Genomic DNA, 24,903 nt, shown 5'->3' on the forward strand with positions numbered 1-24,903 from the left:
CACAAGCAGAAACAGAGCGCTGACAGACCGCAAGGTGACAGGTGCTTTCAGGTAATCACACGTTCTGCGTCGTTTCGTGTTCGGATTTCAAGAATTCTCTAGCCGTAGCGTCTTTCAGTACGGTGGGGCATTCACTTCACGCTCGTGGAGAGAGGTGGCCACCGTCTATCGTCGACGGTGATGTGCCGCCCTGGGGTCGCCCCCCACCTTACAACAGCGCTCACACTGCGCTCGACGCTGGCCGTAGGGGTCCTTCAAGTGCAGTGCTACGAACTTACCATTACATCGACAAATGACGAAACGACGTTTGAGAAAAAATAAAGGCCTTTTCTGACTTTCTTGCCTGTATCCGCCGCGAGCCAGCACGTCTTGTCTCTCACTATCGGCTCCTTGCAGAAAGTATGTCCAAGCGCGCGTGGAAATATTTCTCTCGCTCTGGTCCCCGGGCAGTCATTTGGTAAGCCGGAATTATCCGGCCGCCCTACGTGAAATCTCTTGCTGACCCGATTCTGAGGATCGCTTAGACGTCCGCGTCGCATACTTTCCAGAGCGAAAGGCTGTCTCATTTCCCGAGGCGCGGTGCGCAGGGACGGCCGAGTGTGCGGATCTCATTCCCGGGATCGCAGCCCTACAGCTGTGGCCAGAGATCGTAGTTGTGGCGTTTGCGGCGGGCAGGTGATTTGACGGCTGTGCTAGGTGACGGCGATGGATTGACAGAGAGCCAGCTCACAATCATCTCTGTGGTCAGTCCGGATGCCACGCCTTGGTGGCGTGTGAGCTTACGGCTGTACCAGGGAGCAGCCTTGACGGTGTCGAGTGGCTGCAGGCAGGTCACGGTCTCTAGCCAGTGCGGACAAAATCAGAAGGTCCGCAGCCAACCACGTACGCCGTGAGTTTCTCGTCAGCACCGGCTTGCGTGTACTGGTGGTTAGCTTTAAGCAACTTACGCGCCTGCTTTCGGCGCCCCATCCCCTACAAGCAGAAAACTGTCGGTAGCATTGCTGCTAGCATGTTTGAGTAGAATGACATGACTGGAGTCGATGCGCAGAAGAGCTAGGTGTCTGTAGCGGTTCTGAATCTACATGTAGCGGCGGTCGGGTGTATGACGGACGAAGGAAGGGCAGAGTCAGTTAAAAGTGCAGAGCAGCCTTTTGCGATGATGCACCGTAGGCCGCAAGTTACTTCTCCATCTTCTCAAAGTGCTGCACTGCTGTCTTGACGCCCACGACCGTGGAAGGCTAGTGCAGCTTCTCTGACTGTGTGTCGTGGTTCTTGTCGCGTGCACGGGAGAGGGGTTGCAGTGACGCCGAGCAGTGCGTCCGATGTTTCCTGCTCTGGCCCAAGCAAGGCCTTCGCCTTTCGGTTTGCATGCGTGGTGTCCTCCCCGCACTAGCCTGTCCGTTCCCTACCCCGTGAAAAAGTGCCAGGCTGAATGAATCCTCTCCGTGGAGCTGCGCCCTTTGCATTCTGAATGTGCTGCTGTCTTGCTGTTGCTGTCTCAGGACACCGGGATACTTGCAAACACCGGGCCGGTATATTGTGTGTTGCGAGTGGATGGCTTTGTAGAACGCTGTCAAAGTGCACACGCTGTCCGGTCGACATGTGTTGTTTCTCAGAACGGAGGTATGTGAAGCAGATTTCCTGCCTCAGCGTCTCTTTTTGTAATGACATCTGAAGCCATGGGCCTTCCGTGGGCTTCCAGGTGGGGGAAGCTGAACGTTCAACTGGTCAGTTGCGAAGCCCTACTGTTAAGAACGTATCGGTCGTAAGCACACCAGTGAATTCCTCATCATTAACAATTTAGCAGTCTCGAGCAGACCAGTGAATTCCACGCAGGTACCATGGTCTATTCAGCGGGGGTGCCGACCTCAGTCCTTCCAGGGGCCGGACACTTCGAGTCACGGGCCGACGACGAAATGTGGCCCTTGGCCGACGGCTCCCTTCCCCCAACCACAAAAGCGAACTCGTTGCCGCGTACGGATGAATTGGACGACCTGACCTCGATAGGCCACAATGAACTGTCTTTCGAGAACTTCCCTCCCCCTCCAGAAGCCGCGTTTGAGTCCGGTATTGCGGACCACCTGGTCGATGAGGTTTTCGCGCCCTGTGGGCTCGGGGGGAGCCCGGGCCTTGGGCCCGCGGACCATGATCAACAATACCTCGATGAGGGGACGCTGCTGGAGTTAACGGTGCGTTCCTGCTTTTGCGGAGGCGCTGACGATGGCGGCCATACTGCTTCAACTGAAACTCCGTCACCATCTCCTGGACGCAAAAAACGAACTGTGAGTGAGCCGGATGAGAGCCTGGATTGCGACAGTGGAGAAGCCTTTGTCAGGTCTCATAGGCTCACCAACTGCACCTGTTCTGTCAGCAGGCGTGATGATGACGCGAGCGAGCCACCGCAACAACGACAGTGCTGGGGCGACGCGCGTCGCGTCGGCAGAGGTCCAGAATCACCACCGTATTTTCCTGAGGGCTGCGTCGGGCACAATACCAGTGCAAGATTTGGAGACAACGGCGCAGGTCAGCCTGAGGTAAGCAATAGCAATACGTCAGACGTTCCGGGAGACGGCGGAAAGAAACCCGATACGGCCCGGATCGGTGTACCAGACGCGCTTGATGCTGTTTTTTGACCAGATTCCCAGGACTGGTACCATCCAGGCAGCGGGCGGCGTCACCAGGCGGCAGGGTCGACAGACGGCGAAGCAAAGGAAGAAGGTGGCTGGAAGGAAGCGAGCAAAGACGGCACGTGTACCAGCACCCGTACTGGTGCCCGGAATCTATAACGAGGCCAGCAGTGGAGAAAAATACACAGAATACAACGTAGAGGACGTTCTTGATGCGCGACGCTCAGTCAAGTCGGAGTCCCTGTGGGAGTACCGCGTAAAGTGGCAAGGTTACTCGCGTAAAACCTGGGTGACTGAGAAGGACTTCCCGGTTAACTCTGCTTTCAAAGACAAAATGGAACGTCTTCGGGAGAAGGTTCTCAGTGGCCAACCTGAGGTAAGCGATACCAGGATAGGTGAAGAAGACATAGGGTTTATTCGGGTTGCCATTTCCGTCAAAGGGCAGGTAATGCACAGGTTCTCTCACGGGGGTCGAAGTAGGACCGAGACGACGGGTAACAAGACAATAGGACCCATGAGAGGCGGTGTATCAGATGCGCCTGATGTTATTTTTTGATCAGACTCCAGAGCACCGCCGAACCGGTACCAGCCAGGCAGCGAGCAGCGTCACGAGCCGGCAGGTTCGACAGCCGACGGCGAGGGAAAGGAGAAAGGTGGCTGGAAGGGAGAGAACAGAAGAGCCTGTTATAATCGTAGTGGTGCCTGGAATTTACAAAGATACCGGCGATGAGGAGGAGTACCCCATCGAGGACGTCCTCGATGCAAAATTGTCAAAGAAGCACGGATGGGAGTACTCCGTCAAGTGGCAAGGTAGTGAAGCCAGCTGGGTGATTGAGCGTAACATTCCCATCAACTCTGCTTTCAACGACAAAATGAAACGTCTCCGGGAGCAGCACTTAGCAAGACTTGCCTCAAAGAAGCGGGCAGGCGCGCCAGAGCTAGCCAGTTCTCCGAGCGGCGACGACGGGGTGTCTTCTGGCAGCAGAGAGAGGAAGGTCGAAGAAGCGTGCCAAGCCGATTCACGCGTAAGATCGTCTTCTCCAAGGGACTCGGGAGGCTGCTGGGAAGCGACCGAAAAGAAAGAGAAGATTTTTCCACTTTGTCCTGCCCCAAAGGCAGAAGGTTTGCTCTTGAACGGACAAACGACAAGCTGGTCAAAGGGAATAAAGGAAGAGAGCAGTGCTAACGGTGTGGCGCGGCACAGTTGTCAACTAAAGACATGCAGCGTGAGTCTCGATCTTGAGGCTTCTCGAAGTGGGATGCGAGCCGAGCAGCTTCTCGGCGAACGCTGGAGCAGCCCCCGCCACCGGACTGAACAAAAGGATAGGGAAGCCTTTGACAGTAGCGTTGTCAGTGATTTCCTACCAGCCAGCTTTGACGGGGGGCTCAGCGGTCCAACAGTCGCTCGAGCTGTGGGAACTAACTCCAACAATGTAGCTGTGAGGACAGGATTTGCAAGCAGCGACGACACGAGTAGCGACTCGAGTGACGATAGCAGTGTTAGTACCGTTACGAGCGAAAATTCAGACAGCGACGACGACAACCCCGTAGACAAGCAGTCGCTTAATGCGTCCAGGGAAACCTCTACGCATCCATCTTGCTTTGAGAGGGAACGCACTGGCGATCTCGCGGAGACCAGCTTAGATATGGTCAAACCCCGGGTGGCAGAGCGGTTTTTGCACAGGAGCCTTCCAGAAGGGCGTTCACGAGCGAAAGTAGGCGAGGAAGCGGATTATCCGACGCAAGACAGAAGTCCAGCAGGCTCCGTTCCTGATCAGGGACAGACGTTGTTTTTCGGTGTCGGAAGGGGAAAGGGCGTATTCCTGCGGCGGCCTCCGGAGCAGAACTGCCACTATCAGGCAGATCAGGGCAGTGTGCCTGTAGCGGGGCTGCCGGGAGAACACCTGGTGACAGAGGTTTCGAGACGCTCGTCGAACGCTTGCCCGAAAGTGACGACACGGGCAACTGAGCGACAAGCGTTCTCGCTGTCTGGCAGCGAGGTTAGTGGAAAGCTCAAGTACCTGGCAGACCTAAAGTGGGACACCGAAGAGGGGGAGTCCAGTGAGGGGACGCGGACGCCTGGACTAGCTGCTCCGTCCGAGGTCGGTGTTGCTCGGGTGGCGGCTACTGAATTGGGAAAATGTGAAGTGCCGCAGTCGGAAGCAGCTACATTGACGGGAGATGGAGTCCTCGCTGCTTCTCCAGAATCAGCAGGGACGAAAGGAAGGCCTAACAAACCGACTGGTCACCGGGAGCGTTTTCAAGATAATCGTAGCAGCCTGGTCAATGAAGTCGCGGGGACAAGCTCGGCTGAACCGCACGAAGTAGTGTGTGTATTAGGAAAAAGGAGACCGGCAAACGCTACAGGGGAAGCCCTTTCTAGGGCAGATACTGCCGCAGACATGGATGACGTCACTGGAGGCGCAGAAGTTCTACCGAAGCTCCGCACCGCGACTTCATGAAGGGACCGGACGCCGGGGCGGAGGCTGCTTTGTCGAGGGACGAAGTCGTAGGAAGCCAGAGCCCAGCGCACGCCGCGAAACGAGAAAGGAGACCTCAGTAGCAGGTGTGAGACCGAACTGGCCGGTGGTGTCTGCATCAAGGCTGTTTCGCGGCCGGAGAGTGTTCTCGTCTCGGAGGACAGCGTGTTTGCCTCAGGCAGCCGGGGGCGCTTGCGGCAGCCATGTCAGTCACGACGACGCCAACCTGATGCGGCAGGCAGGCGATCGAGGAAGAAGGCAGGACATGCGATCAGTGAGCATCCCCAACACAGTGTGCTACTGAGAGGCAGCTGCAGTGTTGGACAGCAGAGCCAGGCACGGGAGCTCGTCGCGATGCTTGAAGACACTGAGGCACTGGACTAGGGCAACTACGACTACTGTGTAGACAATAGTGGCTGACGGCTGCGAATATGAATCCAAACCGTAGCGCGAGTGAGTGCTGAAGTCGCACTTCTGAGCGTTAGGGACATTGTCAGGCTGAACGTATCCGTCACCTTGAGTTTGACGAGAAGTGCCGAGCGTTCCTGTGCCGAATGAACCCCGGGGGGATTTCGGTCCCGGGACAACCCATCGTGTATTCAGGGTTCAGGACAAGATTCGCTTTGCTCAGTATCGGTCTAGTACATGCGGGTTGGAGAGGCGGTGGTTGGACTGCCCGAGCAAAGCAGGAGTGAGAGTTGGTGAAGGGGACGCACCGTAGAACTCCGTAATGAAGCACCGGGCTTGGTTTCGTGGGGATCGCTCACGCCATGTCCAGCCGAAGTGTGGCTGCGGCGGTTTTGTTGACTGGCGGTGCCGTGTGCGTCTCGGACACTCTCGCAACAGAGCAGGGACGATCTGCATGGCCACCACGGTCAATGTGCGCTGGTAGCGAACGACAGCACGCGTGTGATTCACTTGATGGGGCAGTGTCGGAAAGGACAGTCGATTTTTGACATGACTTCGATTGTCATGGCTTCGTAGGCGTGCGATCGCAGAGGAGTATAACGTTTTGGTTGTTACAAGCGCGTCAGCGTGGGTGCAACCCCCGAACAACTGTGGCGCCGCAGACGCCGTGTGTGGAGCGAAGGGGGGCAAGCTGTACGCATCCCAGCACCGAGCATGCCGTTCCAGTGCCGGGGTAGCAGCGTTCCGCCTATATTCCCGCTGTGAACGGGCCATTCGTCGACGGGACTTTGCGAGCCTCAGTGAGCTGAGTCAGGGTCAAGTGCAGTCATTGACAGTCACGACAGCAGTCATCAAACATAAAACTGGGTTTCAGTTCAGTCTCGAGTCGCATGGTGAACCGCCTAATAGGGACTCACGCAGGAAGAGCCTGAAATTCGACAGAAGGCATGGCAACGCAGCCCGGGCAGTGCGGGGCGCGAGCACGAAACCCATATAGACCCCATCACTCCACACACATCGAGCGTCTACAAAAACATCTTTTTCCAGTGCTTGCGAGGCGCATGAAGATTGTTCCAGTCTCTGCTCGCTATCGGCTTCTTCTTCACGTAGCCCTCGATATGGCGCTCCATCTTTGGGCCGGCGTTCACGCTCCGCAGGAGCTCGTACATCAGAGGCAGACGTGGGACGGCGGCGGTATAAAGGCAACTATGTATCTCTATGCGTGTAACCCGCTCTGGATTCTCATCTGTTTTCCTCGCTTGTTGAAGTAAATGCGGGGTTGCGAAGCGCCCCAGGAACGATGACCGGAACTCTCCGTCTACACCAAAAGCCTCTCGAGACGAGCGCGGCCGATTATAGAAGCAACTGGCCATATGCCTGCTCCGCACCTGAAGCCAGAAACATCCGTCGGGCATCAACAAGGCCCGCTGGTGAGCCCTAGTGAACTACGCAGGTGCTGCTTTCTCATAGTATAATGGAATAACTAACAGAACCAACACAAGACAATCAGCCCCGTTCACGATTTCCAACCGAGGCTGCATCATCGCACCACATACACACACGGGAGAAGCCCCCAGTGCCGGACGCACTTCTCTCAGTATGATACGGCGAACGAGAACCTGTGAACATTGCCACAGCTGGTTACAAGAACAGTAGTAATCAAAGTGCCCTGCGCGACGTGGCGGGCGGTACAGGCAGTACGGGGCGTTTCTTCAACGACCACGTGATTTCCTACGAACTTACCGACTGGTAAGCACTGTCGGGGTTACACTCATCCATGGAACCCTCCCAAGACCAGCCAGCACGGCACCGTCACTGCCTTCACTTCCATGAGGCGGTAAGCTTCTTCAGTCCCCTATACGAATAACCCGATAAACTGTGCAGTTGTAGCTACACTGGCGAATGGCTTTCCCCGCTGCATTGTCCGGGAAGGGGGGGGAGAGGGGCCGGATACGTACCCACACATAGTCATAAAGACAAATATATATATATAAATAAATACATGCATATATATACATACACAAGTACGTGCCGAAAGAAGGTCGGTCTGCAATGTAGCTTCCGCCTGTCACTGCGTGGTCCAATTCCTGCGGCGACTCCACCGTACCACGAGCTGTCCAGTAGGCTCAGCAAATGTTATCTCCACGCCGGGCGCTACAGCCCCCGCAAGTCCGTGAAACACATCGTTCTCCTCTTCTAGGATGATTGCGCAGCTCCCTTCCGTCAAGGCATTGAGGGCCGTGCCACCTCGGTGCGCGTTTCCTGCATGCATGTCCCGGTCCCACTGAGGCCCTCCGGTGTTTCCACCGGCTGCATCAACCAACAGAAGGCCGGTCTCTGTTAAAGATGACAAGTGGACTACTCTTCCACTCGTTCCCAGCAGTGATTGCCACCTGCACATTGCAAACACTCCAACTGAGGTATACTGTTGCAGGGACTTTATAAATTGCACTGGGCTTCGCAAACGACAACTTCTCCAAGCCACCCACCCACGGACTTGCAGGGCTTGTGCCGTCACCAGCACGGGCCATAGCACTGCAGAAGTGAAGAGCTGCATCGAGTCACTTCACCCCCACGACTACAAAGCGCGCATTCGCCGAAAATGACCTGGATGGGCGAAACAAGGAACAGCTCTCCAGAATTCACGTGCAACAGTCCGGACACCCCCTGTGTTAGGCCTTAGCAATTCTTTGGGACCGGACAGAAGAGCTCTCGAGCAGCGCGGCCTGCAGCCTTCCTGATCTCACCGTTTCAGAACTTCCGAGATTGTCGGGTTTTTCTCGCCCCGTTCCCTCGATCCTCTTCCCCCACAGTGGCTCCGAAGATCACCCTCGTCTGTGCAGATGCACACCAGCCGAAGCCCTCTCGCCGCAGCCGCATAGCGCACAAGATCGCCACGGCTGCTCTCACTACGGCTAAGAGTATTGATGTCTCCCGTGCTACTGCCGTGGCTTTGTCCTTCAAACCGATAGCTTTTAGGACCTGCGCTTTGATCGACAGCCCCACGAATCATTCCTTCACGGGAAGAACTAACTGCAGTGGCTTTGCTGGCAGCCTCGGACACCTTAGCCAAACTGTCCACTCCCTCAACCGGGTGTGTGCGCTCATCTCCCATCGCCTCTACCATGAGGGCGGCAGTACGAAAATCCAGCGCAAGAACGGATACGCCCGAGATTTCCTGCGACTCCTGTTCTCCAGCCGGGGCCACAGACAAGGCGGCCTCAAGCGAAGACTCAGTCCGGCCTCCACCTGGAAGCTGCTTTGTTAGACGAGTGAGCGCTTCCCACAGATCGAGCGCCTCGACTTCTGTTTCGGCCGCACTCCCCAATCCTCTTTCTGGGTTTCGACAGCTTCGCGAATTCGCTTGGACATCACCCGACTGAGTGAATACCGAATGCCCCTGTTTTTCCAGACCAGGCAGCTCCTCGTCGTTGGGGTTTTCTGACAGGGGACGAAGTCCGAAGTGGCGGGGCTCAAGACGACTCGACTGGCGCTGCACGCGATCCTGCAGTCTGCGCAGATGCATGGGGAGAGGCAGTGGTTGGTGGTAGAGTACCTCACTCAAACTGGAGATAACAGACAAGGCCGCGCCAGCAACTACCGCCGGTAGTGCAATGGCGACTAAGCCCTTTGGGCTGCACAGCATGCGACCACCACAGCAGTCGCCGAGGCTCAGTCTCGGGCCCCCCTTCGAGCCAAGAGACATGACCGCAACATGGTCGTCGGCACTCAGACCAAGCAGTTCGGCATTACGTACTGCCTGCGCCGCCAGGGCTGCGTGTCCATAGACAGCTGCCTGGGGGGCGTGGGCACTCGGAGATTGATAGAAATGTATGGCCGGCTGATTCCTAACAGTTCTTTGCTCCTGGAGATGGCGGCTCGAAAGACGTTTTGCTGTGTTATCAAAATGCGCAGGTGGCTTCAGAAGACGCCACCGTGTCACGTTCTGGGTCTCTCGGCTTGAGTCATGCAAGACATCTGGCACGTAGACGCTTGGAGAAGTCGGCAGATGTGGCACCCGGGACTTGCGTTTCTCGTCATTCTCTTGGCCGGAACGTCCGTCGCTATGATTACGCGGAAGGGCCAACTGTCCTACTCCGGCACCGTGTCGCTGACGAGGAACTACTAGAATACACACGGGCAGAGCGAGCTTCGAAGCGACCACTCGCGCCGTTGCAGCCACTTCTGGGGTGGCCACGAGAAGCTGGCATCGGCTCTCGGCCACCTGATACTCCCACGTTCGTGCGTACGCACGTAGCTCGGTATCGCACGACTTCACCGCTGTGGACGAAGGGAAACTACTGTTCGGATTGCAAGTTCTCGTATATGTACTCGGTCCAGTGTTATCTCGACTGAGGGCGTCTGCCGTGTAGGTGTGAAGAACCTGCCCATTTTTCCCGAACACGACCGCGGCATTCGCCGCGCTCGCTGTCGCGGCGCTTACACTATCCGCTACGACTGCACAGCTCTCGGCACTCGGGTACGGGAGTATCAAGGCCACCGCTCCGCAGCGCCAGATTGCTAAAAGATTGGAGAGGAGAATTCCGCTGGATGGCGTAGATATGAGTCCAATAACGGGTGCTGTAGCGGCACTATGCTCGTAAGAAGCCGGGAAATCGTTGAAAAACTCCCCGCTGCGTGGGTCCCCCCCGGGCGAGGACACACTAATCCGCTCCAGCGAATCCCCGTCGGGACCCGGCAACGGTATGTCAAAGTGATCAGCCGCTGTCCGCAGGGCAGCAGCTGACGCTCTGAACAACACCACAGCAGAACAGCGTCGCCGGAATATCCCGATCACGAACACGAGAAATTTAACGCCCTACGAGAAGCCTTCAACACCCGGGATGAAGACACATGAAAAAAAGCAACAGTTTCCAGCTGACTGCGTGTTACACACGATGCAGCGACTCCTTAGCGCTGAACAGCTATGAGACAACCGGATAGCTAACAAAGCAGATCCTATGTCTGTTTGAAAGAGCCGCTGCCCGAAAAGACCTATGCGCCTCTACCCATCTCCCGGAAGACGGGCTAGAAAGAATCTCGAGACTCGGTAGTTCTTCACAACCGGGCACGCTGCCGTACGACTAGCTATTTCACACCCGGTTTCGGCTTCGGAACGCAGTCACGAGCCGCCAGTCCTCGCGTTACAGCGAGTACTCCAGACTTGCGTTCACGGTCGCGTTTCGCTTCGATAGCACATTTGAGTTAGCCTTCAGCCGAGAAAAGGCGAGAGAGAGTAAGTGAGAGGAACAGAAACAAAAAAGCGAAAGTGAGAGCCACCAGTACAAGTGTGAAGCAGCTGGGAGCCCTCAACGTCCTGGATTCAATTCGACTCAAGGCGGCCCGTCACCGTTATCTGTTGCTGCAGGAGCCCAACCTTCTCTCATTCTTGACTCACCTCGCCTGCTCGTCTACGCCTCTGTAAGAAAAGGCAGACATGCCTTCATGTAGTCCGGAGTCCAGTACCTGTCCCGCATGCTTCTGTAGAGAACTCTGGGGGGAGATGCAAGACACAAAGGTTTGGCCACCACGATAAACGGACTGGAAACTCGGATTTGGAGACACCGCCGGCATCAACGGACTTGCTCGCCCTCCCAAAGCCCTTCCCCCTGCACGGACAATTACACCGGTACCGCGCTGACTAATGCGCCGGCTTCTTGTTATCGAATTCAGTGGCATGAAGCCGTGTCGAGCCGCTGGGCGTTACACGGGTAGGTCCGTAAAAAGTAACACGCGTTCCAGGACTGGTGAGGACGCTGGTCCTGCTCGATGAGGGCGAGAGATAAAAATGTACAGGAAAAACGCTGTTAAGAGCGACGCCTCCTGGTGGCCACCCAAGCGTGACAAAAACATGGTCGAGCATCTCGCAAAAAGACCCCAACCGAGCTCGTTCTCTACACAAGCAAAGCAGATGCCCGGGTTATGCAAGAAACCCTCTCTGCGACTAACAAGTGAACATTCGTCTCGGTAAGAGATCCGCTATGTGCAGGAGATCCTCTGTAGCACCTGCGTGTGTCGACTCGCCTGACAACGAGATTCTGCGACAGACACGGAAGAGGGTTTCCAGTGAAACGAAGCCGTGTCGTCCCCGCCACTAGAAAATGCTTGAGCTCACCTGCAGTAGCGAGGCAATACGACGCACGCAACCTGCCGTTCGAGGGCGCGGCTCCGAGCTTGCTCTCCGGAGTGCGGACCCCGTCCAATCCACCCGCCTCTCCAACAGCCGACAGTTGGATCTGGCCGGGGCCGGTGGCAACCATGCCGAAGTCTCTGGCGCTCTGCTCCGTTGTGGCGGTGCAGCACTTGTTCTTGGCCCCGAAAAAAGAGCACAGAAAGGTGCGCAGAGACCCATACCATCTCGATCGCCCCGACACGAGGCATGCCTCCGTCCTGACACTTGGAGCGAAGTTTTATGGCGTAGGGTTAGCGAGGTCTCGGGGAAGTTGATACAGCGATCGCGCAGTACTGAACTCGCCGCTACTCCTACTGCAGCAGGCAGATCCCGTCCGCCTAGAAGGCGTGAAGGTCCCAGCATCGTTCCCGAAAAGCAGGTGAGCCCCCCTCCTTAGCGCACTCACGCCCTTCTCGGCTAAGGAATACGGCCATACAGACGAAGAGAGACTCCCTTCCTTCGTGAACATGCTTATCCTGACAGATGCACGAGTGAAGCAGGCCCATCTTTGCCGTCCGGCGTTACGATGTGTCATAGTCATGCCGCTCGCCAGTGCAACGCACGAAAGCGGAGGCTACCTTCTGTTCCCGAATCCCTCACCGTCAAAAATGAACTTTCTTTCCGATACCGCTGCTGGACCTGAGCCGCACCACACTCCCGTCCCGGAGGGTCACCGGCTTCTCCCACCTTGGTGCGGCACGCGAAAACAGCAGTCCGAACCATCAGTTGTTAGGCTCGTGCCCAGCACCATGTCTTTGAAAAACTTGTTAGAAAGGTACGAGATCGCTCGTCTTCGGATGTGTGGAATGCCGCCAACGGTCACGGATCACCAGCACGAAGCGTGCATGCATTCCACGCAATCGGCAGCAGTACATGCGGCACACGAAACCAGTCTCGGAGGAAATAGTACAAAAAAACAACTGTTAAGACTGCGACCTCCCCGAGTAAAACAGTCTCTGGGACTAGAGTTTTCACGGGAAGCCTTTCTCTCCTGAGAGTTACCGGGAATCACGTAGGAGCGAAGCGTGTCTTCAACCCTTGGTGTCTCGGGGACTCCCGCAGAGTAGACGTAGCCTGGAGGCGGGCTCTTCAGACATCAACCTGCGCTCCGGAACCTACGAACCTACCTGGCCACACTGTGGGCGGGGGGGAAGTTTGCAGCTATTACTCTTGCTCTTCCGCCGACAGCACCATGGGTCGAAGGCGGCCTCCCCCCGGGGGTGACAAGGACACCGACGACGGACAAGCCTCCAGCATCGGTGCATTGGCTGACGGTCCGTCAGCTAACCAAGGAGGCAGGCCCCGACACGGCTCCACCAGAGTAGGACAGCAGACACGGATCTCAGCTGCGGATGCCGCGGCCCTCCGTCGTCACCTGAGTGTTCATTCTCTCATCAGGAAGTTAGCGACAGAGAAGCAGTCGGGACCTTGCGAGGCGCGCAACCGCGACGCAGAAGTGCGGATGTCGGCACAGCTTGGGGGTTGCGAAGAGGACCTCTTTCCCGAGCGACAGGAAGATCCCGTGGGAGACGACACTTCACGGGAATCTTGCATAAGTACTCCAGATGAAGTCCACGAATTGATGGTTGACGCGCAAGCTTCGGCATATCGGAACACGTTTTCGCAAGGGGCGTGGCAGCCCGCTGAAGAAGACGAGGACAGCACGGACCCAGGACAGCGCAGCGATGGAGAGTCTGCCGGTCCTGTTGAGTGTTTCAAAGCAGGAGTGAAAATTGGACTCCTTTTGTTAGATTTCGGAGAGTGCGACGCCAAACGATGTAGCGGTCGGAAGCTAACTCGACACAAGCGGGTGCGGCTTATCAAGGTGCCGAGCGGGCCGTGCAACAGAGGAGTGAAGTCTGCAGAGAAAAAAAGCAATGTCGCTGGCCGTAGCAGCGGTTGGAGAACGTATGATCGTGTTCCGGAAGGCGGATTCAGGCGCCTCGAAGCGGTCGGACTAGTGGACTCCGAAGAGCCTACACCTGCTGAAGTGGCAGAGCCGGCACACGGTCTGCCTGGTCGACCGACTGCAGCGGAGCCGCCTGTTGGTACCCCGTTAGATGATTTGGAAGGCGCTGAGGGACAGAGCCGACGGAACAGTCGGCACACTGAAAACCCCTCGCTGTTCCGAAAGGGAGATTCTGTGCGGCAAAGAGGGAGAGGACGCTTCCGAGGTATTTTGCTGACACCTTTTTTCAAGGAACGTAATAAGTTGCTAAGTAAAGCAGACCTTCCTATAATGCAGAGCGGTGGTCTTGGCGTCGTCGACTGCAGCTGGAACCGTGTCGGGGAAGAAGGAAAGAGCTCCCGAATCAACATGACCCGAGGTGAGTGGGCATGGGGATGCGGGGCGCCACACTCCGATCTTTCTTTCCTTTGTGCTGTTCACTGGCACTCCCGGTACATAGCGCGTCCGTGTGCCCGTTGGTCAGCTCCATGGCGAACTTGAAACGGAGGTCGTCAGTGAAGTCGTTTACTCCGTGCTGTGGACGTACCCGCGATGCAGGGGTGCTAGCGGCGTTCTTGTCAGCCGATGGTCATCAGTTCCGGCTACCTGTCTGTTGAGCTGTATTTTCAGGGGCCTTGAGAAAGTAGTGCTCGTGTCTCGTGTCCTTCTCGCAGGCAACGGGAGATTTCTGCCGTATTTGGTTGCCGCCAACCCCACACATTACGGAAGGCCATACGAGCTGAACTGCGTGGAGGCTTTCGCGGCTGCTTTGATTATCGTGGGTAGGGACGCCGACTGCTTCCTGGTCGTATTAGCAACTCACCTTAGCCACCGAAGAAGTACTTCGGATATGTGTGGTACAGCGTTGTCTATCCATCCCGCTACCTGAGTACGATGTATGACACCCTCAGGGCACGTTACCTACGAGTGGCATGCTTCTCGGCCACACGCAGCGTCGGCCGCGGCACCAAACGCCGAAGAGCCCTACTAACCAGTGGTGCAGTACCGAGATGCTGTGAGTTGTCTACAGGGTACCAGGAGCAAGCAGAGGATTTGCTGAAGCTGTTCAAGTGGGGAATGAATTTTGCGCTCTTGAACAAGGAAGCGTTCTCGCGCTACTGCAGCGCCGGCGAAACTGAGGCGTCCATGATTCGTGCGGAGCGCGAAGTGCTGGACGATATCGAGCGGTGCCGCCAGGCTAGATCTCTCGAGAATTCGAAGGGCTGGGAACGTCTGTCTAGCGAGGAATCAGAGAACGAGAACGACCCGAACGAAAGAGATCCGGAACCGCCGCCGCGGATCTGCAGTGAGTAGTTTAGGACCAGCACCTGCCTTATGTCTGTTCCGTTCCCGCGAGTGTCGCAGACTGTGAAGTGAGAGGCAACGGCGGTACAGTTTCGGAATAACTGTCCGAGAACCTGTTTGGTAAACCGGCCCGATGACTACTGCACCGGACCCGGCATAACCCGTCTACAGCCCCGCGTTCGCCGTAAAACTGAGAGCTACCATGTCTGTACCGGTACCGGTTGAAATAGCACAAACAACGCCAAAACCTGCATGCAAATTGTAAAACCAACTACGAACAAAAACGGCAGGGAAAAAACAGACTCTCCGCCACACGCGTAGCTGCGAGGGCCTGTCCGAGACTGAAAATATCAAGCAAACGCCTGAAAGCTTAAGCCTCCTGTACTCTTTCCTCAGCCTCCTCACACGCTTGCTTGAAGACCTTCACTGCTGACTCGGTAATCCTCGGAAGCAAGGGCCTTATAGCGTTGACTAAGACATCCTTGAAGGAACCTGCGAGCGATCTCATGGCATCCTTCGCCATTGATTTCAACGTGTCCATGAACTTTTTCTCTTCCAAAAAACCATGCGGTCTGATTGACGCGTCGCTCTCGGTCACAGCACTGTCCAGGAAGCTGAAGTCTGAAAAGAGCAAGCATTCGCAGAGAGCACTGTACGGACCAATACCCCTACTCGTGCCCCAAATACAAACAGCGAATGCAAAAAGCACGAAACTGCTGCTGCTCCCTGCAGCCTTGACTTACCAAACTCATCTGACTCATCTGGTTGACTGACTGCTCCGCCCACTTCCGCGGCGGCTTCTTTCTCCTTGATCTTCCTCTCAGCAAGTAGAGCAAGTTCATCACAAGTCTTCGCGACCTCTCCTTTCACAGCTCTCAACACCTGGATAACAGCGCCTTTGAACGCCCCCTTCAAGATGGCAGAGGTGCTTCCATCATCGCTCGGGCCTTCCGTCTCGAGCAAGGAGAACACTGAAAACGGGAAAATAGACAAGACCATCTCCTCTGTACTAGCACAATCGGACAACCGCGAAAGTACAGTAGCTGAAGACGCTGAATTTGTCACCTATATTGAGGAACCAACCATGTGGCTTGCGTAAGCTCACCTCTCCGCGACACTTTGTTAAGGAGTTCAGCCCGGGCAGTCTCCTGGCCGAAGGAAACAGGGACCACCTCAGCGCTAACAACGCCTGTAAAATCCGCAGAAAGCAAGTTTCAGCATATCCCAAAGATCGAGCATCATCTTTCCCAAGAAACACAGAGACACAAGCAATGGCTGCAACAAGAATCACTTACGGGTACTCGAATCCGCGGTCAGAAGGAAGGCGAGGCATGCTGTCGCCAAAAGGGTCTTAACAAACTCCATTTTTCTGTACAGTAACATCAGCAGCCTACTGCACGCCTGGATCAACCGCCACAACGAATCACGCCCGTCGACGATCTTTGGAAGTTCAGTGGCTGCCAATGTCGAAACACGCACCGACTAAAAATGGCAAGAAGGTGACAACCACTGCTGACCCTCTGGTCCCGTTACCACGTGCGAGAAGCCACTCCGAGGCTATTAGTGACGCAGCCCAAAGAACCTTTGCGACACGACTTCATACGCCATTACAGTGCGCCAAAACAGAAGGCGCAGTAACGTGACCCCCGAAAGATGAAGGCCCTACCTGGAGAGAACTCTCAAGCAAAAGGTCATCAAGACCTTGAAACGGCAAGAGGAACAGAGAACTTAATGAATCTGGTCAAACAATCGATTCCGCCCAAAGAGACGTGACCTGATACCTGCTTAACATCCAATGGGGACAAACTTCATGCGCGAAATCACCTCGATGAGAAGCACGGACAAAAACATCTGAGAAGGAAAAGTACCGCTGCTGTGAAGTTCTTATCTTCGTCTCCTGAGCAAGGCTAAGGGAAGGAGGGAAAGGCAGGGTGGCTACCCGCTGTTGGTCCCGCCAGTTAGGGCGGCTCGCCTAGCTCGCGATCTGAGGCCTGCCCAAGTCAAACGAAACTAGCCGTCCGCTACTGGCGCTTCCGTCGCATGTGGTTGCCCGTCTCGGACACAAGTTTGATCACGTGGAGCCGAGAAGAATTTCGGATATCGCGATTCTTGAAAAGGCGAAAGCTGAGGGAGCGGCAGCTCCTTTATTTTCCTACAACCTCAGACACGGGGAAACTGTGAAAGTCACCTCCTGCTTCTCTCGCCTTCGCCCTTCGCCGGATGCAGTTGGTCAGGGGTGGCGTAACCGGCTGCACACGGATGACCGAGAGCAGAAGGAGTTTAGCATTTGGTCACTGAATCACGGGTGCCAGCAGTCTCCTCCAAGCGATCTGCTCGCAGCGTCTTACGCCGTCCCTAGTGTGCTGGCGGGTTCCGACCCGCCGCGAGAGAGTGGGCTGCGCCGGCAGTCTCGTGGCGCTTTTGAGCAGTCACCCAAGGGTGACTAAGAGCACAACGGCACAATGACAGTCGCGATGTGTGCTGCGAGGAATTTACCCTTGGGTATGCTTTGTACAGTGAACAAGTTAGCCGAGCGTTACCTCCTTTGCGGCGCACTCTCTGCGCCGGGGAACTGGCTCTTCTGCAGAAACACGGCCGATCAGTTCACCGTAAACGGCAAACTTCATGGTCTTGTCTCGTATCCGACGGTCAGGGCGAGCCTGCACTGAGCCCGACCGATGAAATAGCATTTTCATAAGCGTTGAAGTTAAGTCGTCCTCGGTGTAGCTGGGGTGAAGAATATGAACAGAGGAGCAATGGGAATTATAGGCGACGATGTAAGCGCATGCACGGAAACATAGAGTGAGGACTGTGGTGTGGAAGGCGCCAACACGTGGTGTGGCCGACTTCGAAAGTCAGCGACTGTCAGAGGATTCAAATCTTCCGAGGGCAGACAAGAGTCGCTGGTGCGAGAGTCTCAGGAGGCTGCACAGGGCTTTGCAATGTGTCGCGGTGACCCCTGGCGCGAAATCTGTTCACTGATCCTGATCACGAATGGAGCGGGAGAAAGCCCCTGTGGTCGGTTCTCATTCCGGATGTCGTTAGCTCGCTGCATAGCGAAACTGCTTTTGGCTTGCATCTGTTACATCACCACTTTCAAGTAGTGAATATTCGATGCCATGCAGCCTGCGTACCTACTCTCCTTAATGTTTGTGCAGGCTTCGCTGGCCCCGCGAAGCTGTCCGGAACGTCTGTTCAAGGACGCAAAGGGTCTTCTCTCGAGATGCTCTAGACATACTGGTTTTGGTGTCTTCACGCAATCGGACGCTTTCACTCTCTCGGTGATCCAATGGCTGAAGCACGTACTGTCTGTCTGTCATTCTGACCGGCATGCGTGTTGAGAAGTTTCCCTGCATCAGTGGCGCCCTTGGTGAACCATACTTGGACTGGTTAATATATACCCCTGTGGAAGGTTCGGGACAACAGCGGGGTAAGGTGCCCGCCACCCAAGGACCATGACGAAACAGACTGGTCACTTAACCGGTTACTGTTGCTCCTTCACCAGTATGGTACCAGCTGATGTAGTTCCAAACTATTTTGCTCTTCCTGCCTGACTGGACGCCGAAGAAACCAGCAGGCGCTTTCCTGTCTATTGACAAGAGCGTGCGAGGGAACTTTTCTTCTGCCACCGCCCACAAGCAACGCCTTGCCCGTTGTTTGTTTTTCTTTGTACCCTTCATGTGTTCCAGGCGCCGTGCGTCTGTGCCTGTTGCCCTCAACATCTCTGACCGTCTTCACATTCTCCGTCCACGATGCGAGGGGAATCTCTGTCGTGGACGGAGGCGGACTGGCTCCTATCGGCCTTTTCGGCAGGAACTCTAGTGCTGCTACTTTGTGCTTTTGTCGCGATTACGCGGCCTGGGTTGCCACATAAGCCTCCCGGAGCGGATTTGCTTCTTCTGGCTCTCTCTTTAATACAGACAGTCCTTTCGTTAGCATTTTACCTGGTCAGCGACACACACTTACTCGCCCTTCTGACTCGCGCGTTCAAATGTTTCCAGTCCGCACTTGTTTGTCGATTCTTTCTTTTGCTTTCCTCCCGGGTCATTCATCGGGCACATCACCACAGTGTCGCTGTCACGCCTGCTGCAGGGAGCTTGAGTCCGCTAAGAAGCCTTGACACAGAGGACCCGACTACAATCGCTGGAGGGCGCTCCGAGAGACAGGCACTCGTGGCTCCCCTGCAGGGTCGCCGTGGAACGTTGCCTGCTAGTAAAGGCCGTCGGAAGGAGATCCCGCCGCACGCAGATGATCGAGCCTTCAGTGGAACAAAATTTTGTCGGAGTCCTGCTCAAGCGTCTCCAGTCAGGACACCGAGGGAACCGGCGCGGATGGAGACGGACATTCACGGATGCTCTCATGTTGCCTGTCAGGGTCACTCCTGGCGTGCCGGCTGCATGTCTGAGTCTGAATCCAGTGATGCTGGAGGCATCGCACTTGCACGAGGAGTTACGACTGAAGTGGCGACCAAGGTGGTCAGTCATCTGCGTACATCCCTTCGCTGCCCTGCATTCCGACCAGGTCTTTCTTCAGGAGGTCCGTGTAGAGCTCCTCCGAGCGCTGCTGGCCAGTGTGGCTGCTTAGATACTCCGCTTAAACGACGGCTCTGTTCTCCGCTCTGTCTCGTGAGAGGCTTCTCTGGTCTTCTTCTTTTGCTTCCTTTATGCTGCTTCTGTGCGGCCATTCCCCTTTTGTCTTCAGTGAAGCACTCCTGTGCGGATCTCGCATGGCTGTGCATGTCTGTGCTCTGGGGCATAATTGCCGTAGTGGCAGCGTCAGCTGGTATCGCCGTGTATCGACGGCTGTCACTACAGCAAACGGTCCCTTCTGTTGGGCGACCGCACCCGGACCTAACTGAAGATAGTACTGAGGGTTCTCGGTCTGCCCGTCTATTCACGCTCCTGAGGGACACTGAGAGTAGTACACACTGTGAGGGTACGGTGCTCCGGACAGACGAAGACGAGGAGGATGGTGGAATCCGGCTGTGTCACGGCGAGTGCTATTCATCCCGTGTCCTTGGACACCAGGGGAAGCTGCCCCGATCAGATGAAAGTGGCCGCGGTCTCCCTTCTGGTGCAAGTGGTTTATCCAAGGAACCCGGTGTCGAGCAGCAAGTATTGATGGCAAGCTGTGATGACTTCTCCGATACAGACTGGAGACCAGGGATAGCTGATGGTGAATTCTCGTCTTACCAGGCTAGGATATATGGGCAGCCGGCCATGTCTCGCTGCTTCGAAGTAAGCCGAGGAGAACAGCGAAGTCTGCTGGCTGTGGCCTGCAGTCAACAAAAGTGGTCGCAGCTACAGACTCATCTGCTACTTGATGGTCTGCGAGTAGCGCAGAGCATCTTTTGATCCCAGGTAACGGCGTCTTTTCTCCACTCCGTTTGTGCTGATTCTCAGGGTTCCACTGAGGTTCTTGAAGCGTTCGAAGGTTTCAACGGCCCAAGTTTTACTATGGAACTTCGAAGCGAGATCGATTTGAATGACCTTCACGTATTCCCCACTTTAGTGCCAGGAGTAGATGATTACTCGACAGAGGAGGATTTACCAGTGGAGGAGGAAAGGACAGGTAATGCTCAAGGGCGTTTCCGACAGGTCTTCGCCAGACGCCTGGGTCGGGTTCTGCCGATAACCAGAAGGGAACGCAGACGTACACCCGGTAGCCATGTGCGGCCTGAAGAGTCTCCGGGTAGAAATGCTCGGGGAGGCCCTGCAAGCAACAGTACCCCTCAGACAGGTCTTCAGCCTTACCGTTCTACACCCAGCCACGAAGTCCATCGGAAGCGCAAGCAACTACTTGTCCTCATTTTTGTTGATGGATTCTGCGCGGCGGTGAGTCAACCTGCTGCTTCGTACGATCTGGAAGACTTCACGGGTGGGGAGCGGTATCTCCCGTGTTCTACTATCGTAGCAGGGAGCCTCGAATAAGGCCTGACGAGATTTTTTTTTTTCGCATTTCGATCCCGATTTGTAGCTTCTTTAAGGTGCGAGTCGCTGCACGCTACCGCTTTTGTTTCCTTGGTACTATCTATGGTACTCCGTCTGTGACCGTTCTCCGGCGCTAGTTTGTTGTTCCGCTTTTGGGTTGTCTTGGTTCAACAGAATGTAATTCAAGCAAGAGGGCGGAAACAGCGGGAGTTAGCTCTATAGTGGGATACGCGGTCTCATAAACATATGGACTTCATCGGTTGTATCGGCTGGGGCTGGGCCGTTGAAGCAAAGACCGCTTTGCTTTTCCGGTTGTGGGAAATGGCAGACCGTGCACTTCGGTCGGATAGCTGAAGTACTGGTGAATGGCGGTCGGCTTGTGCACCTCCTGCCGAGGCACTTACCTTGTTTCGACACAGTGTTCCATGGGTCATGGGTTCTGAATAGCCACTCATAAACAGCACAGCAATGCAGTGAGTTATGTCATGTAATGCTCCACCCTTCCCACCCCATAGTTGCATTGGCGACAAGTACGTCTGCTGTACCGCGGTGACTTTGCTTCTCGGGGTGTGGCTCTACATTATTTCTGTGTCCGTACAGGTGACGCTGCTTTGGGACGCACTTCTTTTTGCAATGATTCCACCTCCCACCGAGGTTGTTGGTGGTGCTCTCGGCGTGGCCGAGACAGAGGAGTTGTCCTGTACGCATTTCATTCATGTAGGCCGTCAATGAGTCCAAACTCAAAGGGCCACAGTTCTGTTGTTAGCGCGATGGGATGGGCAGAAGAGCCGCGACGCACGAAGCTGAGACAGGTGGTGTGCTCCATACCCTCGCAGTGCGCAGTTGATATATCCACAGCAACAGTAATAGGTGTGTGTGCTTCGTGTGTCGAGTTCACTGTTTGAAGAAACAGAGCCATCCCTAGGGAGCGTGAGAGTTGTCGCTGACACCATAGAAGGATACTACTCAAAGCAAAGTGGCTGCTGCGATCCGTTAATAAGGTGCTGACGTCATTCTGGCAAGTGTGTACCGGTTAGGCTCCACCAGGAACTCACACGGCGACAGGAGCTGGTCCGGAAGACAAAAGTGATAGAAGCTGAACTGTGTATTGCTACGCTGGGTGTCTCTGTCGACTTTCCGCTTTGTTGCTCGTAGTGCGTAGATACGAAACACGTTGGCGCGTTTGTTGTATGACCGACTAGGACTCTATTAGAATCGGTTGTTGCCGCGGAAACTGCCTAGGGCTGGACGTGTTGTCGTCGCATACTTGGGGACACAGACGAGCAGCTTTTTCTACGGTCTGTGCACCCCGTACCCATGATTTTCTTCTTCTCGGGCTCTCTCATTGGAATGAGAACAAGTACGCACGAGGGTTGGGTGCCTGCTCGGTGTGGTGTCGCAACTTTCTGGCAGCATCTGCCTCTTGTCGAAGTTCTCCTCTATGTTGTTACACGAGCTCTGAGCACCTACGCCCCGCACTGGGGGATCTTCTACGTCTGCTACTGGTGCGCTGCTGGCTGTCGGTCTGAGCAGCCGAAGGAAGTTTCAAGAAGCCAGCCGTGTCTAGAAATTGGTTCGTCGACGGAAGTCGACGCATCTTCCTCCTGGATGCTTTCAGATGTTGTCGTTGTCACGCTGCTTCTGTTGCTCTCCAAGTCCTGCAAACTGGACGGCGCCGGTGCTGCGCATTTCACGCATAAAAGGGCAACATCGTGTGTGACGTCATTTCGTACATATATGAGAACGCACATACATCTCCGTTCCAGTCAGGTACATGCAGCTCTATCAATTCTGGTCGTCTATATCTGTGTTGGGAGATTTGCACTCATAACCCAGGGGCAGATATATGCGTGAGCGCGTAGCTGCATTTGTTTCTTGAAGTTCGCTCCCCCGAAGTGTCACTTCCACCCTGTGCAGGTATGTATCGGTTGAAGTGTTTCGTTCGTTTTGCCATGAGGATTGACTTGGTTCTGGCTAGGTAGGGTCTTGGGACGTCTTTTAGACCAGATGACTACACTTTCAAATACTTTCTTGACGGCAGTAGACAAGTCACCAGAGAGTAACTGAGTACGGCTTGTTCCCTGCGGCCTCATTTGTATGCCGCAACACTTGTTTGTTTCATTTCAGGGCTGAGCGAGCGTTGTACAAGCCTATCAGTCATCAGTGGGACGTCACACTTTTTCCTCCTACAGGGGAGACCGCCGATGTCTCAACTGCTAGACACTGTCCAGGCCGCAGCAGCTCCGGCACCGAGGCTTCAGTGAAGCGCACGCCGACGCTCTCTACTCTGGGTTCGCGAACTGCAGGTCAGTTGTCCACTCCCGCGCATCCCCGTTCCGTGGCACGCCACGCGGCCCTTGTACCTGTGGAAGAAGTCGGGAGGAGGGGAGGGCCTACCCCATCGACAATGGTAGTGACTCGATCCAAGGGTGGGGGTGGTATCCGTAGCAGAGCTTTTGAACACTCTCTAGGTCTGAGCTGCCCAGGCTGGTCGTCGTCTATGCTGTGCCCGAAGCACTGGGTTCTTTGGCTAGCGTATGAATGCGGTCGCCGCCCCCGAGGAGCTGGGACAAAGGCACGAATGAGATCGAAGAGAAAATCGTGAACAGGCTCTCAAAATTACTTTCGGTGCTTCGGGTGAACGAAAGGACCGTATTGTTCGGTTTCCTGAAATCTTGCTTCGAGTCCGCGATACAGTTGTATAAACCTACGCCGAAGAAGTGAAGACGTGGCGACCCAGTTTTGACGTAGTAGTGATGGTTGCGACTTTGACGGTGGTTTAGGTGCTGCCCCGGAAGCCCTTGCGGCGGCTGTCTCTCTCAGCCGGGCGGCGCAGAGCTGCAGAGAGCTCTCAGGGGAGGTACTGCGGCCACTTCGCAGTCGCATGCCCCGCATACGGTGGCCACGTTTCCTTGCAGCCGTTCCTTGGTGTTGTCCAGTGCCTGTGTGTTTCTGTGTTTCAACAGGCACCCGCGACAGCCGCGCCTGCAGGGACGCTCTCTCGCCCCATTCTGTTTTGGTACGGGCCAGTCACCAGGCCGTCCATGTCTTTCATTGATGTCGGAGGTGGCGAAAGAACCACTGGTTATTCCTTTAGTTCTGTCGTCACTGCATGAAAAGATGGAGCGATGTGTACGTCGTGCTGAGATACAAGAACCTAGTAGATTAGCGGTAGTGTTTAACGTAGTTGCAGCAGCTTCCACAGCGACGGTACCTACCAAGCGCCCGACCGTGAGGTAGACGTTGCAAAACGAGCCGGATTTGAAACCCTAATCTATAGCTCGCGCGACCGGATCAGCCCCATGAACTTTTGTGTGTGCATGGTGAACTTCGACGCTGTACTACCCCTGCGCTGCAGATTGATGGCCACACCGCTGCGATGTGAACGGGCTCGGGCACGATTTTCGTTTTGTGAGATTGAGCACTACAGAGCTGCTGCTCCATCCTAGAGGGCCCGTAACTGTGCACGCTGCATTCTCCGCTTGCCTCCTGCGGAGTGTCTCAAAAAGGGCTCTTGTTCTCCCGCAGTTACCGTGGGAGGAGGGGTCGGAGCAGCTGTTGCGTTTCAGCCGTCCCGGGCAGGAGTCGGACTCTCAACAGACATGTGTGTTGGCATGGCTGCAATCCTATGTTGTTTTCATCTAATGGCTGTGCAGGTGGATGCCCGCAAAGAAACGGTTCAGGTCATAATTTCCTGATCCCGCTGCGATATATGTATAGTGCGCCCCGCGCCACAAGGGCAGGACAGACACGCTTGCCGGTCCATGGTGGGGCCGTGCAGGGTTGAGCAAGTTTTCGCCGGGCTGCAAGACCAACATCAGATTTTCGGGCGGCGAGGTTCTGCAAGGAGTATTCGTACAGGACTTCCCTCCGGCGTGGTATCAAACGTTCGTTGGTGACACGTATGGCAAGCAAACTCTGCTAGCTCAATGTAGTAACCTTTGTGCTAGTGGAGATTGCACATAGTGCAGTGAAAAACCAGACCTCGCAATCTGTCAGCAGTCGGTATTCATACCTGTGGTAGTCGCTGCTG

General features: G+C 55.4%; 5 protein-coding genes across 5 annotated transcripts; 3 read left to right on the forward strand and 2 right to left on the reverse strand.

The window, feature by feature from the left end:
* The first annotated feature begins 225 nt into the window (after positions 1 to 225).
* Positions 226 to 6,285, forward strand: CSUI_006199 (uncharacterized protein). Its single transcript, XM_068066363.1, has 4 exons — positions 226 to 889; positions 1,503 to 3,003; positions 3,188 to 5,560; positions 6,092 to 6,285. Exons 2-3 carry the CDS (start codon positions 2,620 to 2,622, stop codon positions 5,087 to 5,089), a joined length of 2,286 nt encoding a protein of 761 aa, XP_067921651.1. The 5' UTR covers positions 226 to 889; positions 1,503 to 2,619; the 3' UTR covers positions 5,090 to 5,560; positions 6,092 to 6,285.
* CSUI_006200 (uncharacterized protein) lies at positions 6,282 to 12,656 on the reverse strand. The gene is made up of 5 exons (XM_068066364.1): positions 11,631 to 12,656; positions 10,914 to 11,008; positions 8,263 to 10,266; positions 7,623 to 7,908; positions 6,282 to 6,903 (listed from the first exon to the last, which is right to left on the reverse strand). Exons 1-5 carry the CDS (start codon positions 12,048 to 12,050, stop codon positions 6,541 to 6,543), a joined length of 3,168 nt encoding a protein of 1,055 aa, XP_067921652.1. The 5' UTR covers positions 12,051 to 12,656; the 3' UTR covers positions 6,282 to 6,540.
* CSUI_006201 (duf367 domain-containing protein) lies at positions 12,584 to 14,958 on the forward strand. The gene is made up of 3 exons (XM_068066365.1): positions 12,584 to 14,014; positions 14,310 to 14,417; positions 14,666 to 14,958. Exons 1-3 carry the CDS (start codon positions 12,880 to 12,882, stop codon positions 14,947 to 14,949), a joined length of 1,527 nt encoding a protein of 508 aa, XP_067921653.1. The 5' UTR covers positions 12,584 to 12,879; the 3' UTR covers positions 14,950 to 14,958.
* Positions 14,959 to 15,310: 352 nt separating this feature from the next.
* CSUI_006202 (microneme protein mic11) lies at positions 15,311 to 17,567 on the reverse strand (the record flags this gene model as incomplete). Its single annotated transcript, XM_068066366.1, has 5 exons — positions 15,311 to 15,561; positions 15,684 to 15,911; positions 16,046 to 16,129; positions 16,236 to 16,309; positions 17,563 to 17,567. 5 exons carry the CDS (start codon positions 17,565 to 17,567, stop codon positions 15,311 to 15,313), a joined length of 642 nt encoding a protein of 213 aa, XP_067921654.1.
* CSUI_006203 (uncharacterized protein) lies at positions 17,417 to 24,643 on the forward strand. The gene is made up of 7 exons (XM_068066367.1): positions 17,417 to 17,717; positions 18,099 to 20,177; positions 20,343 to 20,870; positions 21,471 to 21,587; positions 22,998 to 23,176; positions 23,837 to 23,889; positions 24,527 to 24,643. Exons 2-3 carry the CDS (start codon positions 18,693 to 18,695, stop codon positions 20,868 to 20,870), a joined length of 2,013 nt encoding a protein of 670 aa, XP_067921655.1. The 5' UTR covers positions 17,417 to 17,717; positions 18,099 to 18,692; the 3' UTR covers positions 21,471 to 21,587; positions 22,998 to 23,176; positions 23,837 to 23,889; positions 24,527 to 24,643.
* The last annotated feature ends 260 nt before the right edge of the window (positions 24,644 to 24,903 follow it).

Source organism: Cystoisospora suis (genome assembly GCF_002600585.1).
Source record: "Cystoisospora suis strain Wien I chromosome Unknown contig_3103, whole genome shotgun sequence".
Classification (NCBI taxonomy): Eukaryota; Apicomplexa; class Conoidasida; order Eucoccidiorida; family Sarcocystidae; genus Cystoisospora; species Cystoisospora suis.

Bases quoted from the DNA above. Each gene is read 5' to 3' on its own strand.
- CSUI_006199 (XM_068066363.1), top strand. From the start codon at position 2,620: ATGCTGTTTTTTGACCAGATTCCCAGGACTGGTACCATCCAGGCAGCG. The intron at 3,004-3,187 runs GTAAGCGATACC...TTTTTTGATCAG, and splicing joins TTCTCAGTGGCCAACCTGAG to ACTCCAGAGCACCGCCGAAC.
- CSUI_006200 (XM_068066364.1), bottom strand. From the start codon at position 12,050: ATGCTGGGACCTTCACGCCTTCTAGGCGGACGGGATCTGCCTGCTGCA. The intron at 11,009-11,630 runs GTGAGCTCAAGC...ATCTCCCCCCAG, and splicing joins GTATTGCCTCGCTACTGCAG to AGTTCTCTACAGAAGCATGC. The intron at 10,267-10,913 runs GTGAGTCAAGAA...GGTGTTGTTCAG, and splicing joins GGCGTAGACGAGCAGGCGAG to AGCGTCAGCTGCTGCCCTGC.
- CSUI_006201 (XM_068066365.1), top strand. From the start codon at position 12,880: ATGGGTCGAAGGCGGCCTCCCCCCGGGGGTGACAAGGACACCGACGAC. The intron at 14,015-14,309 runs GTGAGTGGGCAT...TCCTTCTCGCAG, and splicing joins CCGAATCAACATGACCCGAG to GCAACGGGAGATTTCTGCCG. The intron at 14,418-14,665 runs GTAGGGACGCCG...AGTTGTCTACAG, and splicing joins GGCTGCTTTGATTATCGTGG to GGTACCAGGAGCAAGCAGAG.
- CSUI_006203 (XM_068066367.1), top strand. From the start codon at position 18,693: ATGCGAGGGGAATCTCTGTCGTGGACGGAGGCGGACTGGCTCCTATCG. The intron at 20,178-20,342 runs GTAAGCCGAGGA...GCTGATTCTCAG, and splicing joins CCATGTCTCGCTGCTTCGAA to GGTTCCACTGAGGTTCTTGA.